We start from the raw sequence: 21,565 nt of genomic DNA on the forward strand, positions 1-21,565 counted from the left end.
TTGAATGACCTTTAACCTCTTTTGGTGCAAGACCAGTAGGGATATGTAGATGATCCCACAATCATCTACGTAGCTTCCACAAAGCTAGGCAGGAGATTCCTACAGAAATCTTTATGGTGTCCAGTTCCAGGTGATTGCTATTCCTGGGCCCACCTCTCATCAGAATTCAAATCAGACCTTTCTTTTGCCAAGGAGGGGGTAGGGTCTGGCTGGGTCAAGGTACCAATTGCAAAGGCCAGGGGTCAAATATTACTGGCTCAAATCAATCTTCAGCATTGATAGTGGTTAGAAACAATCAAGTGCCAGTGGAGAACCCAATTTCTCCTCTCTATCACCTAATGGCACCAACAGATATTGCAAATTTGGTCCCTGTCAATGCAGAACCGGTTTGTTACCAGTAGTTTGAGAGGGTCTACCTGTACCTTTTGACTCAGCATGATGCTAAAAAGTGGCAGATGGCATTTACCAAGCATGTTGAACTGTCTGATAACATTGTATTTGCAAAGGTTCGAAACAGAAGTCTGGGAGATGGGTTTGGAGGGTGAAAGCTAGCATGTGCTTTCTCCACACCACAACATCTTGTCAAACTTCTGCTGCCTGCCAATCCCACTACTTAGCGTTGAGGTGAGCCATGAGGTAGGGACAGAGAGTGAGACCAATTATACCATCTCAAACTCCAAGTCACAACCTGTTGCTGCATTGACATGGATCAAATTTACAATCACCAGAAAATAAAGGGATCGTTTTATATGGCTGTGCTTCTTGGATCACTGTGTCCAGTTGACTTGTATGGTAATACTCTCTCCACACACCCAATCCTGTCCCCAGGCTTTTTATTTCATTGTCCTGTTTAAAAAAAATAGGTTATGAAAAGGTAAAAATATGTACTTTTCATTTGGAAAAACTTACTTAAGGTACACCATTGGACCTTAAAACCACTGCTGTACCTTTGAGGGAATAAACCTGCATAGAACCCTTATTTTTAACAGTGTACCCTCAAAGGTACCTTAAAGTATTCCTAAAATATCTGATTTTCCACTAGGAAGGCATCTTTTTAAGGTACATTAAAACCACTGTTGTACCTTTTGAGGGAACACTGTTCCCTCATAGGTACAGCAGTGGTTTCAAGGTCCAATTGTGTGCCTTAAATACAATTTTCAAGGTGAAAAGTTGATATTTGTACCTTTTTATAACCAAATGTTTTAAAACAGAACAGTGAAATAAAAGCCTGGAGATGAGACGGGGTGTGTGGAGTCAGTATAGCTTAGAAAACATCATTTCAGCGGATTATGGTTCAGTTATGTTCCCTGACTAAAGGTATTGAGATGTACCTTTGAGGGTACAACTCCCGTGACAAGAGGGGCACTGCCTCTATGATAGTTTCTGAGAGGGTACGTTCACATTGTTTGTACCATGATGAATGAAATGAAATGCACAGAACCTTTATTTCTAACAGTGAGAGGTTTTCGGCATATATGGGTACTGAGATGAGGTGTTAGTCATACGGTCTTAATAATATTGAAAAAATTGTGTGATGATAATCCCAATACAAAGATAAAAGGTTACGTATCTTTTTTTAGTACCGCTGCTTTTCAACTTTCCACCCAGACTGCTTGCTCTCTCTCCTTCTCTTTGATGTTCTGGAAGTAAGGATTAAAAGCTCATTGCGTAGGAAAATAGTTGCGCTCTCAGCATAAACCCTAAAACCGAGACCCAAGTGCTAAAGCCTCTTAGCAAGTTTTTTTTTCCCTCTCCCCAGTCCAACCTCTGAACTTTCCGCAAGTCTGCTGAAAATAATCGCTCCCACAGACAGTCCTTCACCTCCCGGGCTACGAAAAGCTCTCCAGTTCTGGTTCCCCAAAAGCCGTATGCAGGCGTGCGATGTGTTTGCTTGTGTGAAATTTTTCCCACAACGAGTGACTATACACTGTTATTAAAACTGCCAGTGCAATGAAATTAAAAGTGCTTCAGATTGAACAGTTTAAAAAAAAAGACACCTGAGTTAAGGAAAGGCCTGGTAATAGGATCCAAAGGTAATAAGGTGCTTGATTAAGCTGATGGAGGAACACTGTAGATCAGCGTTCTGTGGAAAGAGCGCTGAGCTTTAATCAGGCCCGCATCTCGCTAACGTTTTCTGTGATGGAACTCTGTCTGAGAAAACGACACTCAAGCTACTGTCTGGGGAGAGAGAGGGAGAGAAAGAGAGAGGAAGAGAGCAGGCGAGAGGAGATGAAAAGGCCTTTAAACTTTATCACGAATAAACAAATTAGACTGGAGAGGGTGATGAAGGAGAACAGAATGACTGTGTGTGTGTGTGTTTGGGTGTTTGTTTTTGTACATTCTCAGGACAGCAACAGAGAAAACCATAGTATGTAGAAATGGACAAACCGTAAATTGAAATGGTCCATATTTATATTAAATGTGGAATATGTTATTATAAATATGGACCTTTTCAGTTTGTCCATTTGTACGTCCTATGGTAGGTTTTCTCTTTTGCTGTCCCGAGAATGTACAAAAACAAACACTGTATATATATAAAGAGAGAGAGAGAGAGAGAGAGAGAGAGAGAGAGATTAAAATTGACTCAGATTGATTCAGATAATCAAGTGAAGTCTCTGTATGCAAGGGATAACAACAAACACCAATATTAGTCACCCATGATTTTCAGGCCCTCAGTCATCATTGCACTAAAAAAAAGACGTGATTTTGTTGAGAAAATCATTATGTGGGCTCAGGAACACTTCCAAAAACTATTGTCTGTGAACACAGTCCACAAATGCAAGTTAAAATTCTACCACGAAAATACAAACTACATATAAACAGGATCCAGAAACACTGCCGCCTTCTCTGGGCCTGTGCTAATTTAAGATAGACTGAGGCGAAGTGGAAAAGTGTCCTGTAGTCAGATAAATCAAAATCTGAAATTCCTTTTGGAAATCATGGACACTCAGTCCTCTGGGCTAAAGAGGAGATGGAGCATGTGGCTTGTTATCAGCGCACACTTCAAAAGCCAGTATCCATGAAGGTATGGGGGTGCATTTGTGCACATGTATGGGTGACTTGCATATCTGTGAAGGCACCGTTAATGCTGAACAATATGAACAGGATTTTGAGCAGCGTATGCTGCCATCCAGATGACGTCTTTTTCAGAGAAAGCCTTGCTTATTTCAGCAAGTCAATGAAACCACATTCTGCATGTGTTACAACAGCATGGCTCTGTAGTTTAAGTGTCCTGGTGCTAAAATGGCCTGTCTGATGGCCAGACCTGTGACCCACTGAAAACATTTGATGCGTTATGAAACAAAAAATACCACAAAAGAGACTGTGAACTATTGTGTACATATATATACACAACAGTTAGTGTATATATACACATACAACCATTCACAGGCCACTATTGTGGCACTATTGTAGTGCTTATATACATATAACAAATCTGAGACATACAGTTGCGATCCTGACAGAAAGGGTAAATAAGCCTCCCCCTCCTGGCTCTACATTCTGTCATCAGTGTTGCCCAACACATCAGGTTCAGAGGAGCGGAAGCTGCTCAGATAGGGCACACACCCCTCCTCCACTTACCCCAACAGAGGAGATGCTACAGGCCAGGGGCTGCACTCACCACACACACACCAACGTACCAAAACAGCATGAATATTTTACACTTGGCACACACGCAAACACACTCCTAGTTATCTAAAGCAGCTGTCAGAGCAAATACACTGCTTTCCCATCCAACGCTAGTTCAGATTAATGCTCTGTAGTCGGGCAGGCTTATCACTGTGTCCCCCACTCACTGACCGTGTTGCACGCAGTGTTGTACATTCCCCAGCACCGCACGCTGATGAGACGGCCAGGCCAGACGACATCGCTAACACAGATTGGAACTAAGCACGCTGACCATGCTAACAGCCCCAGTGATGGTAAAAAAAACTAAGGTCATTCATTGATTTGGGTTATAGCAGTTATAGCAAGACGTGGTATTCCCACTTGTGAACTTTTGGGTGATGTGATATCCTTTCATTTTATCCCTGTTATTGCTCCTAAAATGCACAAGATTGCTCTAGGAACATGCTGGTCCTGTGCTGGTGGAATGCACTCGGAGGGGAGATACTACTGTCAGCTTTGTTTGGTGCACTATGCATTCCAAGACATCCTAAGACCACAACATCAGATTTCAGACATCCGACAGCTTCGGGTTGCGGGAAACATCTCAGCTCCTGTACAATTAGACATCATCCAAAACAGCCTCAGACGAAAAAGGTATGAGGCTAAGCACAGTGTCCGCGGCCTTATACAAAACAGCTTTGGCCAGTAAAGTTTGAAGACCTCTTCATATTGTGTGGAGGTTCTCCACACCCACCACACATCTTATTTACAAAAACGGTTAATGGTGAACAGTTTACGGGTTCTTTAGTAAACCAAAGGTTGTTTGACAAAGACTGAGCTTCAGCAACTCACTGCCACTGTGTTTGATCCTGTTTGTGCTTCATTGTTAGGAACTGTTGTAAAATTCCAGGAAATAAATGCGTATAAAACCTTTCATGGACATTAAAACATAAAAAGAAAAAAAAAATCTCCTGTATGGCACAGGCCACATTGAAACGGTCCTCCATCACATATATGGTGAAACAGCTGGACATGGTGGTTGTGGTGAGTCCTAATGAAGCTCAATGAACGTACAAAGCCAACAAAATCGACAAAGATGCCACCAAAATCCTTGTTTAGCCATTTTCCTAGGTTATATTCCATGCTGGCCTCATTTGAACCTCCTACATATAACTGGAGAAATAGCTGTATACAGTGGTCCTCATGAAGCTCTATGAATATGCGCAGTCAAAGAAGTCACCAAACTAGTGAAACTAATGATTAGTTAGTCTATAATCCTATAATTATATCTAGAATCCTTTAACCAAAATAAACACTGGATAATTAACTGTCCAGGCTAATTGGTTCCTCTCTCTATGCCGCTGCCATTATTTAAGCTGTACATGTGCAGAACTTTCTTTTTTATGGTGCAAAACAAAACAAACAAAAATATAACTCATAACGCCCCCTATACTTCCTGTGGCATGTTGCAGTCAATGCATATTCCATATTAATATTATAGTTATTATAACGTTTTATTTAAACAAACACAATTATATTTTTACGTAAGTCCAAAGAGGCAGTTAAGTAGCTATCATTTTCTCGATTATCATCTTGAGATAAAGAGCTAACTATCTTGCGATCTCAAGACAGCAACTTTGTAATCTTGAGACGATGATCGAATTCGTGCTTTCAAACGTTCGTACCTTGTGATCTCAAGAGGACAAAGTCGTTATCTTGAGATAGCGACTGAATTTTCTTGAGCTCATTTTCCTGGGATCTTAGGATAACGAAAGTGCTATCTTGTGATAAAGAACGAATTATCTCGCGATCTCGAGAAAACTGAAGCGACTTTGAGATCTCATGTTAATTTTCTTGGGATCTCAAGGAAATGAAGTTGTTATTTTGAGATAACAAGTTAATTAATTGCAAGATAAAAAAGTTTTTTTTTTTTTTTTAAATGATAGCAACAGCTCATTGCCACTCTGGACCTCTGTATATTATAGCTTATTATAATTTCTAATTAATAATTCATGTCATACCTTGTGCAGTTCAAAAGACTGAGAGTTGACCAACAGCTGGCCACTCTGCAGCTGCTGGTGAGAAATTTAATGCAGCAGAGAACCGGAACTGAGGCAAACATGCTGAACTTACATTACCCTGTCAGCACCCATCAGTGCCCGATGCTATTTGTCCGACCTTAGAATAACTTTGAGCTTCACTTAAGGCCAATCCGGCTCTCAGCCGTCGGGCCCAGAGGAAAAAGCTGGACGCTCCGATTCTGCATGACCACACAAGACATACAGAGAGATGCATGAGCAGGGGACGGAACACCAGACAGGCCAACAGATGGAGAGGTGGATGGATGGACAGACAGACGGACAGGCAGACAGACAGACAGGTCAGCAGAGGACCGTCCTGACCTCATAGTGGGCCACTCTCTGAGACTCGGAGATGAGCTGGGCACTGCACACTTTGCAGTAGCTGTCTGTGAAAAGGCCCTGGTCCACTTCTGTCGACTTCATCTGGAAACCAAACACAGGGAACAGTCAAAGAGATTCATTTCTGTATCAGTTATGGCATATTACATTAAATATCTCTGCTTTTGTGAGCTACTACAACACAGCAAGATACACCGGTCAGGCATAACGTCATGACCACCTCTGCACTCACTGTCCATATAGGTGCTCTTTGTAGTTCTACAGTTACAGACTGTAGTCCATCTGTTTCTCTGATACTCTGTTACCCTGTTCTTCTGTGGTCAGGACGCCCATGGACCCCCACAGAGCAGGTACTATTTGGGTGGTGAATCAGACACAGCAGTGCTGCTGGAGTCATCTATAGTTATAATGTTCCGTCTGATGGTATATATCTTATATATCCATTAGTAAAGTTAACTACATGAGATGAACAGACATTTGAAACAGTCTAACCATCGCTGCATTCACTCACGTTCTACAGAGGAACCTTATTTGTCAAGTTCAAGGCTACAATAAACCTCTTTCTGATGATGCTGAAGGTGGGAGGGACATTTGAAAGAGTGTCACATCCCTGAGGACTGTTTTGAAACTTTTTTCACTGTTGTTGAGTGTCTTATTGCAGTTACATAACCGCGGTAAAGTCTACAAATAACCTTTACGGTGGAGAGAATGGGTTTCGACTTCTAACTGTACAGTTAGCAAGGAAGTTATGTAACCTGTCCACATTCCAGACCTCAGTTTTACTTCTTTTCTCTGACTGAAATGGTAGAAAAACATGTGTGTATGTTGTGTACTTATAGATCAGTAGCTGGGAATCCAGATTGGTTGACACCATAGGGATGATGTGGCTTGTACCAGAATGTCCCTTAACCTTCTATTGGACGCATTATGAGAACAGTGTTTTAAAAAAATTGATTCTTTTGTTTTCAAAGTTTTTCTTGCCAAACTTAAATTAAAAAAATGTTTTTTTTTTTCAAAAAAGAATGGCTTTAAGGCTCCTGTGGGGTTTGTTTCCTTGAGGCAACGTTGTGCAACAATGGAAATAAAATATTTAGCATAAATATATGGAACAAAACAGAGTAAATGATCTAGTTAATGAATAAATAAAGGGTGGAACTGTTGATCTTTACATGTTAAAAATCCTAACAAATCCAAAATCCACCCCCCAAAAAATGTAGAATTTTCTGTCAGTGAAACCAGGTTACCATGAAATTAAACTGTAAAGTCATAGTTTTGATTCTTGTGCACAAAACAATCAGTGAAAACCACAAATAACATTTCAGATCATACTCAAATATTAAATTTACCTTGAAGAACTACTGTTGATATTTTTGCTGAATGCTCAATGAATGGGCTTCTGGTTAGTAACGTCTACCCCCCCAAAAAAACCCCATAAAAAATAAACTAAATAACAGCAGCATCCTTTCAGCTAAATCAGCCACTGCTGGCTATATCCATTCGACTGTTATCCAATGTTCCTTATAGGCAACATGCACATTAAGCAATTTCCCACCATATAAAAACCTTTCTTGAACATGTAATGATTCATTGCAATTCATCCCTTTAATATTAACAATTTTATCGTCATCATATCATTGAAAAATCATGAAAATTGGTGTGTTAACCAGAGGCAACATCATGCATTTGAGGGATAAAGTAGTTACTAATATTAATCACTGTTTTATTCATAGAATTCTGTCAAGGCAACAGCAGCAAGTGAACCAAGACACCAAAGAAGGTTAGAAATAAATAAGTAAAACTAACTGCATATACATTTTCAGGGCTAAACGTAAAACATCAATTCTTTATGACGACATGCTGTGGCCATCGCTTCCATTCCATCAGTAGCTACTGTATATATGGTGCATTTAAACATAGCTCTAGAAACAGGAGCTGCATATTTATTACCTGGCCCTTTCCTCGTTTTGGCCTCCTGCTGTGGACCAGGATGGACTTTTAAATTGAAGCGTGGTTGTCTGTATGCATTGTAGATGAGCTAGTGCTAACTGCGCTTAACCCGGAGACTTCCATCACTGCCAAACTAGAGATCTCGGCCTTTGGGTAAAGGTCAAGTACAGGTAATCCAAACTACCCCCTGATACGACCCACCCAGAACGGTTGCTGAAAGTGATGAGGCCAAAATCTTAGAAGCCTTGATGGTCTCCTGTTCGTTGAGTTGACCTTGTACTTTTCTGAGAAAAGAGCATGACTGGAGCCACAATATGGAGGCTAGGAAATCAAACTCGGTCTTGGCTTAAAGTTGTGGCCTCTCTATAGTGATACCCCATTACGGGAGTAAAGACCAGAACACCATTCCAGCTCAGATCTCTGAAGACTAAGTTATTACTTTCAAGGGGGAAATTGCGCATAGGTGTTTTACTCTACAGCAAAGTGTGTGTGGAAGCTCAGCGTACAGCCAGTGGAAGGTCAAGCTACAGGAGGGTTCGTCCACCAAGTTTCCATGGTAGCGCATGAAAACGCACATCTTTGGAACATAAAACTTGGAAAGTAAAGTAAAAGTTCCACTTTCTAATTTCCTCAAACATTGGCAGCATTTGTTTGGATATCTAGTCTATTTGATGATGACATTTTTTGGGGAGTCACGTTTTTTTGGTTTCTAGCATGTTAGCTAATGCAAATCATGTGGAAGGTAGCGATTGATACTGAGCTAACTAGCCTGCTAGCATCAGCCATTAACTATGAGCCAGCTAGGTATCTTACTATAACCCATCATCTAAGGTGAAAGTGACTGGACACGGGACGTTTTTAACTGTTACATCATGAGATGTCTTAGCATTTTGGTTGCAACAGAGGTTGATTTGACAAGACCTTCATGCTTTTGATGGCCCTTTGTAGTCTCTGCCTTATTGAAAAGCTTGTGTTATATGGCCACTCCCACCCCGCCACTTCTGCAAAGCGGCCTTGAGTCTGAGAACGGCACTTTATAAGTTGAACTTATTGTTTTCATTATTTAAGGTAGTTTCAATGAAAGTGCCACTACACACCAAGACATATTTAGAAAATGTACTTTGTGAACCAATTAAATGTGAAGAACCCGATTGTGTTCCCTTTTCCTGACTTCTCTTTTCTGCTCTCCGCAGGAATATCATGCTCTGCGTTTCAAATAAAAAAACAAATATGACTGAAATTCAGGGTGTAATTAAATGGTTTGTGTGGGTGAATTCCGGGAGTTCAGTCCAAGCTTTAATTATAATTATCATCACTAGTCTGTAATGAAAATGTCTTGGCTTAAAAGAGACGTAGATTCATTTGCAACAGTCGATCACTGCTGTTGGCCACATGCAGGACTATTTATTTTCGGTCAAGTGAGCAACATAATCATAAACATAGTGTTGCCCATTAGCATATATTAAACTTAGCGCCAAGAAATCAAGTGCACACCACTACATCAATAAGTTATCATGGTTTTTGGAGCAGAAGAAAGCTGTCAGACAGCTTTGCATATCTGTAGCTGGCTCTTCACCGCATTTCTTTGTTCTCTGAGCTCAGGCATGTCTCATATCTGGCCAAGTCTTCTATGGGAGTCTAAATTGAGACACTAAGATCTAGCGAATTCTGTATTTGTCGCTTTACTGATGTCTTAACTTTTAAACGTCGCTTAATAGGAGTCTGTCACTGCCTTGTCGGTGTTGATTTCTGCTGATGGGAGGACTGAGGAATTCCATTGTATAAGCATGTGCACAGGTTATATACTGCATGGCAACATAGCTTGAAGTATATTTAACATTTCTAGGAGACTGGGAACCATGTGCAGTAGTACTATAGGGCTGAGACATGATATCAACAACTGTCCAGGATGAAATAAAAAAGAGTAAAAGTTCTACAAATCACAGATGCATCACTCAGAGAGGTTCACATTATCTCATATCTAATGCATGTTATCCAGGCCACAAATATCGGGATGTTGTAAGTTGCATTCTGCACACTATGACTAGTCTCTGGGACCAAGATATGGTCATTGGATTGAAATGTGTGTGGTAGGTTCAGTGGGCAGTGTTTGGTCATGTTGCATGTCAGTCAAACGGCCCCTTCCTGTCAAAGTAAGTGGTTCTTTGTACTTCAAACTGCTCAAACTGTTAGAATTATACTTAAAAATCTTAAAATGATAAACCTTTCTGAAACTCAGGAGCTCCATGCTTTGATGAATGTAACCATGTGACACTATATGGACCAATCGTAGTCAGGGGGAGGTTTCAGAACAGACAACACAGTGAGTAAGAGGCAGGAACCCAAACTGGTCCAGCGTTTAAGCCAAAAGGACATTCTATTGATTCAAAATATCACTTTCATTTCTGGTACACGGCCTGCTTAAGGGACAACATGCATCAGATTCTCTGATCAATTCTGCAGACGTTAGGCCAAAAATCCATATTTGCGCCATTAGAGCTTAAAGTATGTTAATGAAATTATAGATTCAAAAGTTTGGAGTCGCTGTTCAAGAGTAAGGAACTGGTGTTTTCAACTACTACTTCACAGCCTTCGAATTATTGGTAGGACAAGCTGCTAGTAAATATGAAAGAATGTTATGAAGAACAGAGCCATACAACAAATTCCAGAACAACAATAATGAAAATTCCTATTTTAATTTTTACAAAGTGCAGATTAAATTTGAAGGTAGATAACTTGTCTATACTTTACAGTGTATGATTCACAGAATCCACACTAAACAAGTTTTCAATAATAAATGATGAAAACAGCAAGTCATTCTACAGTGTGTATATATATATATATATATATATATATATATATAATTTATTTATTTATTTTTAGGTATAAATTTAATGATGAATGGACCAAAAGAAATGGGCCAAAATTACTTGGAAAAAAAGACTCACATTAAAGGTAAAGTAGTTCTTTCCTTTTCCTGTTTTATTTATTTATATATATATATATATATATATATATATATATATATATATATATATATATATATATATATATATATATGTGTGTGTGTGTGTGTGTGTGTGTACATATATAAGATTAGCTGATGCATTCATTTACAGAGCTAAATAGGCTTGATAAATCCATGTTACTGTCATTACCTTCCATTTACTGGCTCCAAAACTCCACATTTGCTGGTAATCTTGATAATCCGCTCATCTGCATATTAGAAGCTGCCTTTTGGCACTGATCATGGATCGGCTACCACTAACGAAATCCTTCTCTGAGCCACAAACAACAACAACGACCCCAACAGCAGCAACGAGATGTTCTAGGCCTTCACCCACCAGCACCTCTTTGGAATTCAAATTCATGCTGCATCCAGTAACTCAACACGAAATCATGCCGCGCAATGGAATTCACAATGGCACTGCCGTGACGTTAGACTACAGTCAGACTCTGGGTATATATTTCTCCGTAAACCCGGGAATGGTCCTGCTTCACCACAGAATCAGACATCGGATCAACAGCACCCGCTTTAGAGATTGCAAAGAAGTTCGTTTGAGGCAAACGCAAGAGCTGAGGTATCTACTCTATCTGCAGTTTTCTGAGAGTAGAGGGAGGGACGTGGCGGAGACTGAAACTGACAGCTCGGCCTCAGAAGCACTGAGAGAGTAAATAAATGAAAGGGAGACGGAGATTCACAGAGCAGCAGTGCTTTCTGAAAGGAGACAATGCACAGATTTAGCAGAGCGACAGTGCAAATGAGCAGCTTAAAACACTCAGCCTCCAAATGTTGCCTTTCACACTACAATCCACTCTCGCTCTCTCGCTCTCTCGCTCTCTCACACATAGGGCGGAAAGAGCGATTTAACTGAGTTGGAAAGCGACATCTGATGCATTGTACTATACTTGTCTTCTTGCTCTCTGTTCAGTGAGCAGTTAGTGCAGTGCTAACTTACCGGTACAATCGTCATGTTAGGTCGGGTTAAACAAATTTCTTTTTCTTTAAAGAATTAATCAAAATGGATCTTCTTAATGAATAAACAACGACAATGCAGTATTGATATTATAGCCCGATCAATATGTTGGTTGCTCTGTGGTGTAGTGGTGTCTGGATAAGCGGGTTTGCAGAAGATCTCAGATTCAAAATACAGATCATCGTTCAGGATCTGGAAACAGAAACATTTAACAACAACTACATAATCACATTCTTCAAGGTACAGTGTCCACTCTTTGCCTTTATTACTGATTCCATTCTTTTCAGGAGACCTGCTGTCAGATTTTCAAAGAAATCTGCAGCCACACCTCCAAAGTTCAGCCTTAGAAGTTGGTTGCATTTTCTGCTTCTCACGATCCAAGAAATCCTAAACCCATTCACTGATGTTGAGGTCTGGACTCTGGGGTGGTCAGTCCATTTTTTTTCTGAGAGCACCAGCAGCTTCTTTGTTTGATTTCCTTTCTCAGTGAGGTTCTTCTGAGCGCTGAGTGTCTGACTTCTGTACAGTAATATGCTCTCATTAAAAGATCTAAAGCTGGTCTATTATACAGAAATAATGAAGTGGAACATATTATAAATGTACTATAGCAGATATTTTGTTATTTAACGTGTCTCTTAAACGCAGAAGTGTAAAATTAATCAAAAGACATACGAGTTGAAAGGACATATAATACACATAATATATCGCATAACCATTTTGTTGAACTGGAACTTGGCAGTTGGCATTTAACCCCTTAAATGGCCAGGGCTCACCAGCAGGCCCAAAGCTTTACTACACACCTCTAGAACCTAAGAATAGCTCAGCTAGTTTGCATTGTAGCCCATGTTGATACTGAGTAATAGTCCTTAGTATGTAAAAGGCCTGGCGCCTACTTCCATGCTAACTAGCTAGCATTACAATATCAAATTTAATCCGCGAAGGTGAAGAAATGTTGGAGGACAACATGAAAACGAGGCGTAATTCGACTCGGGATGCACAGCCGTGAGGTCACTATTCTCGAGCGTCATAGTCAAAATCAAGCAAATAAACAGCTTTCTACTTTTAGGTGTGTTTAAGGTACATCATTCTACTTAGAGGTGCCATACACCTGTGTGCATGCAGTGCTGCACCAACAACATTGGAAATGAGATTAATAACTTACATTTTTATCAATATCAGTAAAAGCACTGAGATAGAGGGCCGATAATTACAGAGTTTTTGGGCGCAGTATGGCTGTGATTTGAACCCACAATCTACCAATGACAGGGAAAGAGCTTTTATTCTGAAAAGAGCTGATGAAAAAAGAAAATGAAATTGAATTAAAATGAATTAACTAAAATTACAAAGAATTCCAAGAAACTGCTCCCCAGTAATACAGTTTATTATTATTATTAGTAGTAGTAGTAGTAGTGGTAGGAGTAGTACAACCCCAATTCCAATGAAGTTGGGATGTTGTGCAAAACACAAATAAAAACAGAATACGATGATCTGCAAATCCTTTTCAACCTATATTCAATTGAATACACTACAAAGACAAGATATTTAATGTTCAAACAGATAAACTTTATTGTTTTTTGCAAATATTCACTCATTTTGAATTTGATGCCTGCAACACGTTCCAAAGAAGTTGGGACATGGGCAACAAAAGACTGGGAACGTTGAGGAATGCTCAAAAAAACACCTGTTTGGAACATTCCACAGGTGAACAGGTTAATGGGAAACAGGTGAGTGTCATGATTGGGTATAAAGGGAGCATCCCTGAAAGGCTCAGTCGTTCACAAGCAAGGTCGGGGCGAGGTTCACCACTTTGTGAACAACTGCGTGAGCAAATAGTCCAACAGTTTAAGAACAACGTTTCTCAACATGCAACTGCAAGGACTTTAGGGATTTCATCATCTACAGTCCATAATATCATCAAAAGATTCATAGAATCTGGAGAAATCTCTGCAGGTAAGCAGCAAGGCAGAAAACCAACACTGAATGCCCGTGACCTTCGACCCCTCAGGCGGCACTGCATTAAAAACCCACATCATTCTGTAACGGATATTCCCACATGGGCTCAGGAACACTTCAGAAAACCACTGTCAGTGAACTCAGTTCATCGCTTATTTCAGCAAGACGATGCCAAGCCACATTCTGCAGGTGTTACAACAGCGTGGCTTCATAGTAAAAGAGTGCGGGTACTAGACTGGCCTGCCTGCAGTCCAGACCGTCTCCCATTGAAAATGTGTGGCGCATTATGAAGCTCAAAATACGACAGCGGAGACCCCGGACTGTTGAGCAACTGAAGTTGTACATCAAGCAAGAATGGGGATGAATTCCACCTACAAAGCTTCAACAATCAGTGTCCTCAGTTCCCAAACGCTTATTGAGTGTTAAAAGGAAAGGTGATGTAACACAGTGGTAAACACGCCCCTGTCCCAACTTCTTTGGAACGTGTTGCAGGCATCAAATTCAAAATGAGTAAATGAATGAATAAATAAAATGAATAAAATTTTACATGATATAAATACATTATAGCCCTTTAAAATCATTATGAGTATCAACATCAGCCCAAAAAAAATCTCACTTCATTTTCAATTTCATTTCAATTTTTACATTTATTTTTAACCAAGTCCAATATTTTTTCATTTAAGTACTTTGGAAGCTTTAAAATTAAATTTTTACTGCCACTGAAAAGTTGACTTAATCAAGTCTTAAGTAGATTTGATTAGATATAACCGTTAGTGACCACTCTACTCTCCATACTTTATTGCCCCAGAACACTTTTCCCGTAGAAGCTGAGAGCACTGCATCGCTATATGAGTGCGTGTGGAGAGAATATTGTGTGTACATCATGGCGAAGAGGGCATGAAAGGGCACGGCAGTAGGCGGCACTCACAGATGCTCAAGCTTGACATGGTGGCATGTGACCGGTTGCTATGATGAGGGGCGCCGGAGCAACAGCCATGTTTCTGTTGTTGTGGGACTTGGAGAGAAGTCATTTCCCCTCCTGCTGCCATCATACATAATGACTCTTTTTCTCTTTTTCACCCAGCAAGAGTAGATATGAAGCCTGGAACTCTCCCACTACCGATCAGTCTCACAGTGCATGACAGTATCTACTTCCACTCACTGAGCTCTACCTACCTTATAGCTCCGCTTTGTAGGTGTACATTTGCAGAGAGGATCTGTTTCTGCAATATTTGTCAGCCCCCTCTACCCCATTCATCAGGGATCGGTTTCTTGACTGTAGGACCACTGTTGTCCAGACAATAGCAACACCGACATGCTAGTATGTGTGGTTCTGGTACTGGAGTGCATCATAAGCCTCAATAGGAATCAGTGGCAGGCCTCACTGATTTCTCAGCTGCAGTCAGACTGAACAGTACTAAAAGTTTGCCTGGTAAAGTCCAAGTCCAAGTCCAAGGACGCAGGAATGAGAAACAGGAATCTGTCCTTGGTAAACAAAAACATCCTAAAGACGATATGTTTACATTTTCCACAAAGTGTCACTGGATCCTCTAAATCACAAGGTGGTTTAGCAGTCAAAATACATATAAAATGAGCATAAAAGTAAATCTACATACTCAAAAATGATGCTTCTTCAAGGGTACTTTGGTAAAGAAAATGGTTCCATATGGAACCTTTTGAACCTTTTGCATGATTAAATGGTTCTTTTCATCATGAGAGAGTTCTTCAGATTGATGGAGAATGTGCTATATATGTTTCTCTATAGAAGCTTTCTGAAAAGTGTTCCGTTTAACACCAAAAAGACTCTTCTGTCATTACAAGCTTCACATCATAACAATTGAAGAACCCTTTTTTGGTGTTACATAGAAGGATTTTCAAAGGTTCCCTTTTTGGTGCTATATGGAACCATTTCCCAAGGTTCCCCTTTTGGTGCTATATAGAACCATTTCCAAAGGTTCCCTTTTTGTTGCTATATAGAACCATTTCCAAAGGCTCCCTTTCTGGTGCTATATAGAAGCATTTTCAAAGGTTCCCTTTTTGTTGCTATAGAGAGCCATTTACCAAAGGTTCCTTTTTTGGTGCTGTATAGAACCATTTTTTGAAAATGTTTCTATATAGTGCCAAAAAGGGTTCTTCAATTTTTTTTGGTGTTATATGGAACCCTGTTTAAAAAGTTTCTACATAGAACAGCACATTCTCCATCAAATTAATCATCCAAATTTTTCATGGTTCTGGATAGAACCCTTGAAGAGCCATCTTTATAAAGAGTGTAATGAGGGCGTTTTCACAGCGAGGTCCGATCCAAAGTTCATGTTGTTGTTACATTGTACACATTTGATCTGGGGACTTTTGGTGTCACATTACGATGTAGCAACTTTACATGACACACCTATGCCCTGTCGTCATCACCCATGTGGGCTGCGTCTCCCTATCCTAAACATTGATTGGTTTGTAGAGCAGCGTTGTCAATTCGGCGGGGAGGCTTTTCCATTTGAATGGAGAAAAATGAAGATTTCTCGCTCATCCTCTCAGAAAATATAAGCTACTGGATTTTTGTGCAATTATTTCCAAGTTAACTCTTGACTTTTTCATTGGACCAAATAACAATTCAATATTTTGTCTCCTCTGTGCAACCATGGCTAATTTTTACTGCTCTCCTGGTTCTTTATGTTCTTCTGTTGGGTGACCATAGCCAGCCTCAACTTCCTGTAATTGGTCTGAAAGTCCAATCCAAAAAAAATGTTTTCATTCTGCAAACCAACTGAAAGATGGTTCAGATTGATCTGGACTGAGACCACCTCTTTTTGTCAAACCAAATTATGGTCCTTTATTTCGGATCGTGGTTTGAGGGAACTTTCATACTTGCTGTCTGGGTTTGGATCAAACTGAAAAGTTCAAAAGTCTGGACCAAACAAAGTTGGTGTGAAAGCACCCTTGATCTTCAGTTTACCAACACAAGCTATGTTGGCACCAACTTAACCACCTAAAACATCTTTTTAAGTTCAGTGCACAGCAGGGTTAGCTTGCATGTAGCAATATTCAGATATCACCTGTTTAATAATATAGAGGACAAATATATCAGCTTTGAAACATTTTGGTTTACCAAACCAGCAAGTTAAATAATATCGAATACAGAATGACACACACCTTCAGGGTGTCAGTCTGTAGAAAACAACTTTCTGAAAAAATTTAATGAAGCAGAAGAATTGAGAAGAAAGCCCGGTGGAACTGTGGCTTAACCTGAAAACTTAATAAAGAGTTGAATCTGGTGTGTTTCCACAATGAAGTCCACTAAACTGTGCCTCCAGGACCAGAACGGAGGACAGCTAACACAAACTGTGCATCAAAAGATCACCTAAGAGTGAGTTCTGTAGTTAGATTCTCTTGATCCACATGAAAGTACAAAACAATACATTCTCATTCACTAAGCACTCAGATGGACATACGATGTTTCATTAAACAAAAGTCATACTGAGCTGATTGGCCAGATTTTGTGGTGCAAAGTTGTGCTCTGGCCCATTTAGTTCATAGATTTTATGTAAGTCTTGTTATATCTTTGTCTTTTAAAGCAATAAGGTATCAGAGGCAGTAAGCTTCGTTAATTCTGCATTCATATTTCAAACGAACCTCACCAGAGTTTGCTTGGAAGAGAACTAAGGCAGATCTCCACGGGGGATCTTGGCCTGCTTATTTGGTGCGCACCAGGGTTTGCATGGCAGCGTTCTTGCTGGTGCTAACAAACCACACAAACAGAGCAGTCCCAGCAGGGTTCATTTAAATCAAACCAAACCAAGTGCAAAGACCCCTACATGTACACCAGCAAGGTGGAGCTACAAGCTGGGGGTTTGTATTAAAGTGGCCAGCAGAAATCAGTAAACTTCCAGTCATCTGTGACCCACTTTACGCTCAGCTTTCTAAGACACATTTTTAAAAGCGCTGTCTTTTAGTCAACGGGTGTAAAGGAAGTTCTCCAAAGTTGAGGCGAAGTGCCGTTGGGCATTTTTCTGGAAATTATAGAGGCACTCCAAAAGTGGACGAAGGGTCTGAGCAGTTACAAGAGGATGATTTTTGGTCCAGAATATTCATGCCGCTGCGCTGTTTTTAGAAAGGGGCTAGCGGAACTTGCTGATGGGCCTTAATTATCACGCTGACAAAAAGAGAAGCTGCCGAAACATGGCCAAGTGGAGGAGCCGAGAGGGAAGCTGCAAGAGATCAGAGGAATGCTCGCCTGGCTGCAACACCACGAGGAAAACAGCAAACTGACCCGAGCTGAGTGCTACGCAGAGGAGCGCTCTCTCTGTGTTTATTCCTGACATATACACCAGCCTTGGCTTCTCGAACATTTCAGTGTCCCAGTTGAGCTCATTAGCATTTGGTGGCAGAACATCAGAGCGCGAGTAGTGAAGAAAAACATGAGAGAGTGAGAGAATAAAGAGAAAAGGGCGAGGAAGGAAAAAGCAGTGTGAAGAATTACTATAGACAGCGGGAGCTCGCTGCTAAAGGAAGACTGCAGCTGCACTCAGACTCCTAATAGCAGCACACAATCAGCGCCAGACCGACTACACCACTGAGGCAAATGTGTGAATGTTTCATCAGAAAAGACAAAACCCATTGCATCACCCCTGAGCCAGAAAGACAGACAGACATAATGCTTGACAAAGTGTGCCAAACCATGTCTGTTAGAGCTAGACCTTCATAAATGGTAAAACTTCCTTGAAAATGAAGAAGAAAACACCTCTATTATAATTCCTAATTATGCTGGTAGTTGATCTAATGTGTAAAGTCTTCAGCCCAGCTTCTGAAGTCCTAACCAATGGGAGATGGGGTTTTTCCTTTTTTCACAGAAACCATTCAACCTTTTCTGAAAGCCTAAAAGGCCTTGAGGATTCCACACTGACATGCACCTTGCAGCTTCACAGTTAGTAGTGTAGCTGTGCTGAGCTTCTGACCATTGAAGACTGACCACTGATGAATTGGGTAGAGTGAACTAACAAGCCATGCAGCAACAGATGAGCTACAGTCTGTATAGTGGTAAGTGGTTAGGTCAGTGGACAACAAGAAGTGGCCAGTGAGTGGAAGTACAATGAAGGTATTTCTAGTAAAGTGGTCAGTGAATGGAAGTACCAGATGGGTGTTTCTAATAAAGGGGCCAGTGAATGCAAGTACAAAGTAGGTGTTTCTAATTCAGTGGTCATTTAGTGGAAGTACAAGGTGGGTGTTTCTTAAAAAAAAGGACAGTGAGTGGATGTAAAGGCACAGGTTGTCTCAAACAGAGTGACCAATGAGTTGAGGTACAAGGAAAGTGTTACAGGAGGTACAGGGTGGGTGCTTCTTTTAAAGTGGCCAATGAGGTGAACTACAACGTGAGTGTTTCTAATAAGTGGCAAGTGATTCTGAATTTCAAAAAAGAATCAAATTATGGTCAGTGCATTCCCACGTACGAAGTGGTTGAATTGAATAATGTGGTCAATGAGAGAAAGTACAGAGTGTTTGCAATAAAGTGGCCAGTGAGCGGAAATGCAAGGTGTTTCTGGTAGAGTGGCCAATTAGAATCTGATACATTGTGAAAAAGGAGTCAACTCCGCCACAAAAGACAGGGCCATGCTTGACCAACATGCTACGGAACAACAATCGGGTCAATTGTCCCAAACACCACTACAGTTCAGACAACAGAAAAGATCAATGAGAGTCTGAATAATGCAAGAGACAAGCTAAATTTTTAATTTTGGCCCATAAAAGTCAAAATCTGCATGGGCAAATGTTTTTTTCTTATTCTCAAGTTTACGACATCTGCGTTTCGTGAAAGAGAATTTATCATGACAGAGGAATCTTTGATATGTCAAAGAACTTGGACGTCATTTATATATAATAAGGAAAGAGAGGAATTCAAAAATGCCATTAACATTCAAGTCTATCCCAAAGTCTGCTTAAGGGGATTTATGAATAAAATATCAACCCTACAAGATACTTTATGAAAAATTGGGCACGATTCATACCAGTTCTAAAGGATGAGGGGCTGTCGTTTTTGGATAAATGTTGTGGCTTTGATGAAAAACGTACAAAATAATTAGCAGTAGAGGATGGCAGAGGCCTCCAGTCATTACAAAATAAGGCCATTATGCAGAACTCCACTCATCTGCACTTTTTGAAAAGTTGCGAGGGAGACAGATTGTTCCGAGCCCGAGTATCTCAAGCAGTGCAGATCTTGACGGATGTCTGAATCTGAACGGAAGAGGCCGCCTAGATACGCGCTGGCTCGGACACACAGCAGCCCCGAGCCTGTGGAGAAGGAGACGGGAAGGAACGAAAGGAAAAGGGGGGGAAGAATCATGAAAGCATTAGCAAAAGCAGTGCAACAAAGATGCACCGATTCGACTGCCAGGCGGTTTCGTGCCTCCTTCTCTTTTGAAAGGGTATATGAGGAAAGCGCCATTAGATCACTCTCAGAAAAGGAAATGAAAGATATTCGGGAGACAAAAAAGACATGTCTAACAAAACTAAACATTTATGACACTTCGCAAAACTTAAGCTCCTCCGAGTCAGAGCGAGGGAGCCTGTTATGTAAGACGATCAAAAAGACAAACAGAAACTTTGGCTAGGCGCACATAAACACGGACCAAAAACAGAAGCCAACCAAGAATCTTTCCCCGCCGTCAGAGACGAGCATATAAATGCAAATCTCTGTCTTGTCTCAGCGTCCCCAAACAAATCAGCTTTCCAACATAACGAATAGAGTCTCACAAAGCTGGTACACTGGGGCAAGACAGAAATGACACCGGTGTCTCTCTTCAACCTCAGCAGGTCCTTTGCAGCAAATCTCCTCGCAGGTCTTTTTTTGCTTCTGACAGGGCTTAGCTGGCTTTTTTTTTTCATGGGAAATATCGGTACAGGTCACAAAACAACTCAAGTATTAATAGGAATTGTGATTTCAGACAAAGACACCTGAAATCAGGATATATCGCTTAGGGGGTCAACTCTGTGATCATACATTGATAGTCACATGCAACACTTGCAGACATCACATTTCAGTGTGCTAACAAGAACAGTCTTTTCCCAGGTACTTTTATTAAGGATATATGTTGGTCACAATACTAATATATTTTATGTTGTTTTCTGGTGCTCATGGGAAGGTTAGGTATACCGGAGGGTTAACTAGTACATACGACTTCAGTCCATTTGGGTGCTCGTTCATAGATACACCCATTATACTGAGAACGAAAGCATGGAGATCCCGAGGAAACAATCCTACTTTTTCTGTGCTGTATTTAAAAGCAGAAATATCTAATAGAAGCATGTCTGGTGTATATATATATATCTTCACTTTCACCGCAAGTTTAGCATTTCTCAAACGTTTGAAGGTCACCTTCTACATCAAATCTTCTGCATATCATCTAGAATCTCAAGTTTACCAGTTGTAAAAATGACTTTGTTGGCCATTCGAGTGTGATTGCAGGTGGGAAAAATGGTATTTCCCACTTTACAAGAACACTTGAATGCAACATCATCTGTCTGCCCTAGCATTCATTCTCACATTGGCAATAGGTGAAATATGCTCAAACTACTCAATATGCAGAGCTTTGACAAGATCGGTGGATTCCCAAGCACTTCTTTTAAAGGACATGGCCAAAAATGCTAATATAAACTAGCTAATCTGAGCTA

The 21,565-nt window shown here is 40.5% G+C and overlaps 1 protein-coding gene across 2 annotated transcripts in view; it reads right to left on the minus strand.

The window, feature by feature from the left end:
- The window catches only part of zmat4a (zinc finger, matrin-type 4a), a 152,660-nt gene that overhangs the window by 116,215 nt on the left and 14,880 nt on the right, over positions 1–21,565 (minus strand). Inside the window, exon 2 of one of the 2 annotated variants that reach the window (XM_037531740.1) lies at positions 6,012–6,113. The exons of the other annotated variant lie outside the window; for it this stretch is intronic. Within the exon in view, the coding sequence (XP_037387637.1) occupies positions 6,012–6,113 (102 nt within the window). The remainder of the gene's footprint in view (positions 1–6,011; positions 6,114–21,565) is intronic. 2 annotated transcript variants of the gene reach the window in all.

The sequence above is a fragment of the Pygocentrus nattereri genome, chromosome 20, assembly GCF_015220715.1.
Source record: "Pygocentrus nattereri isolate fPygNat1 chromosome 20, fPygNat1.pri, whole genome shotgun sequence".
Classification (NCBI taxonomy): Eukaryota; Metazoa; Chordata; class Actinopteri; order Characiformes; family Serrasalmidae; genus Pygocentrus; species Pygocentrus nattereri.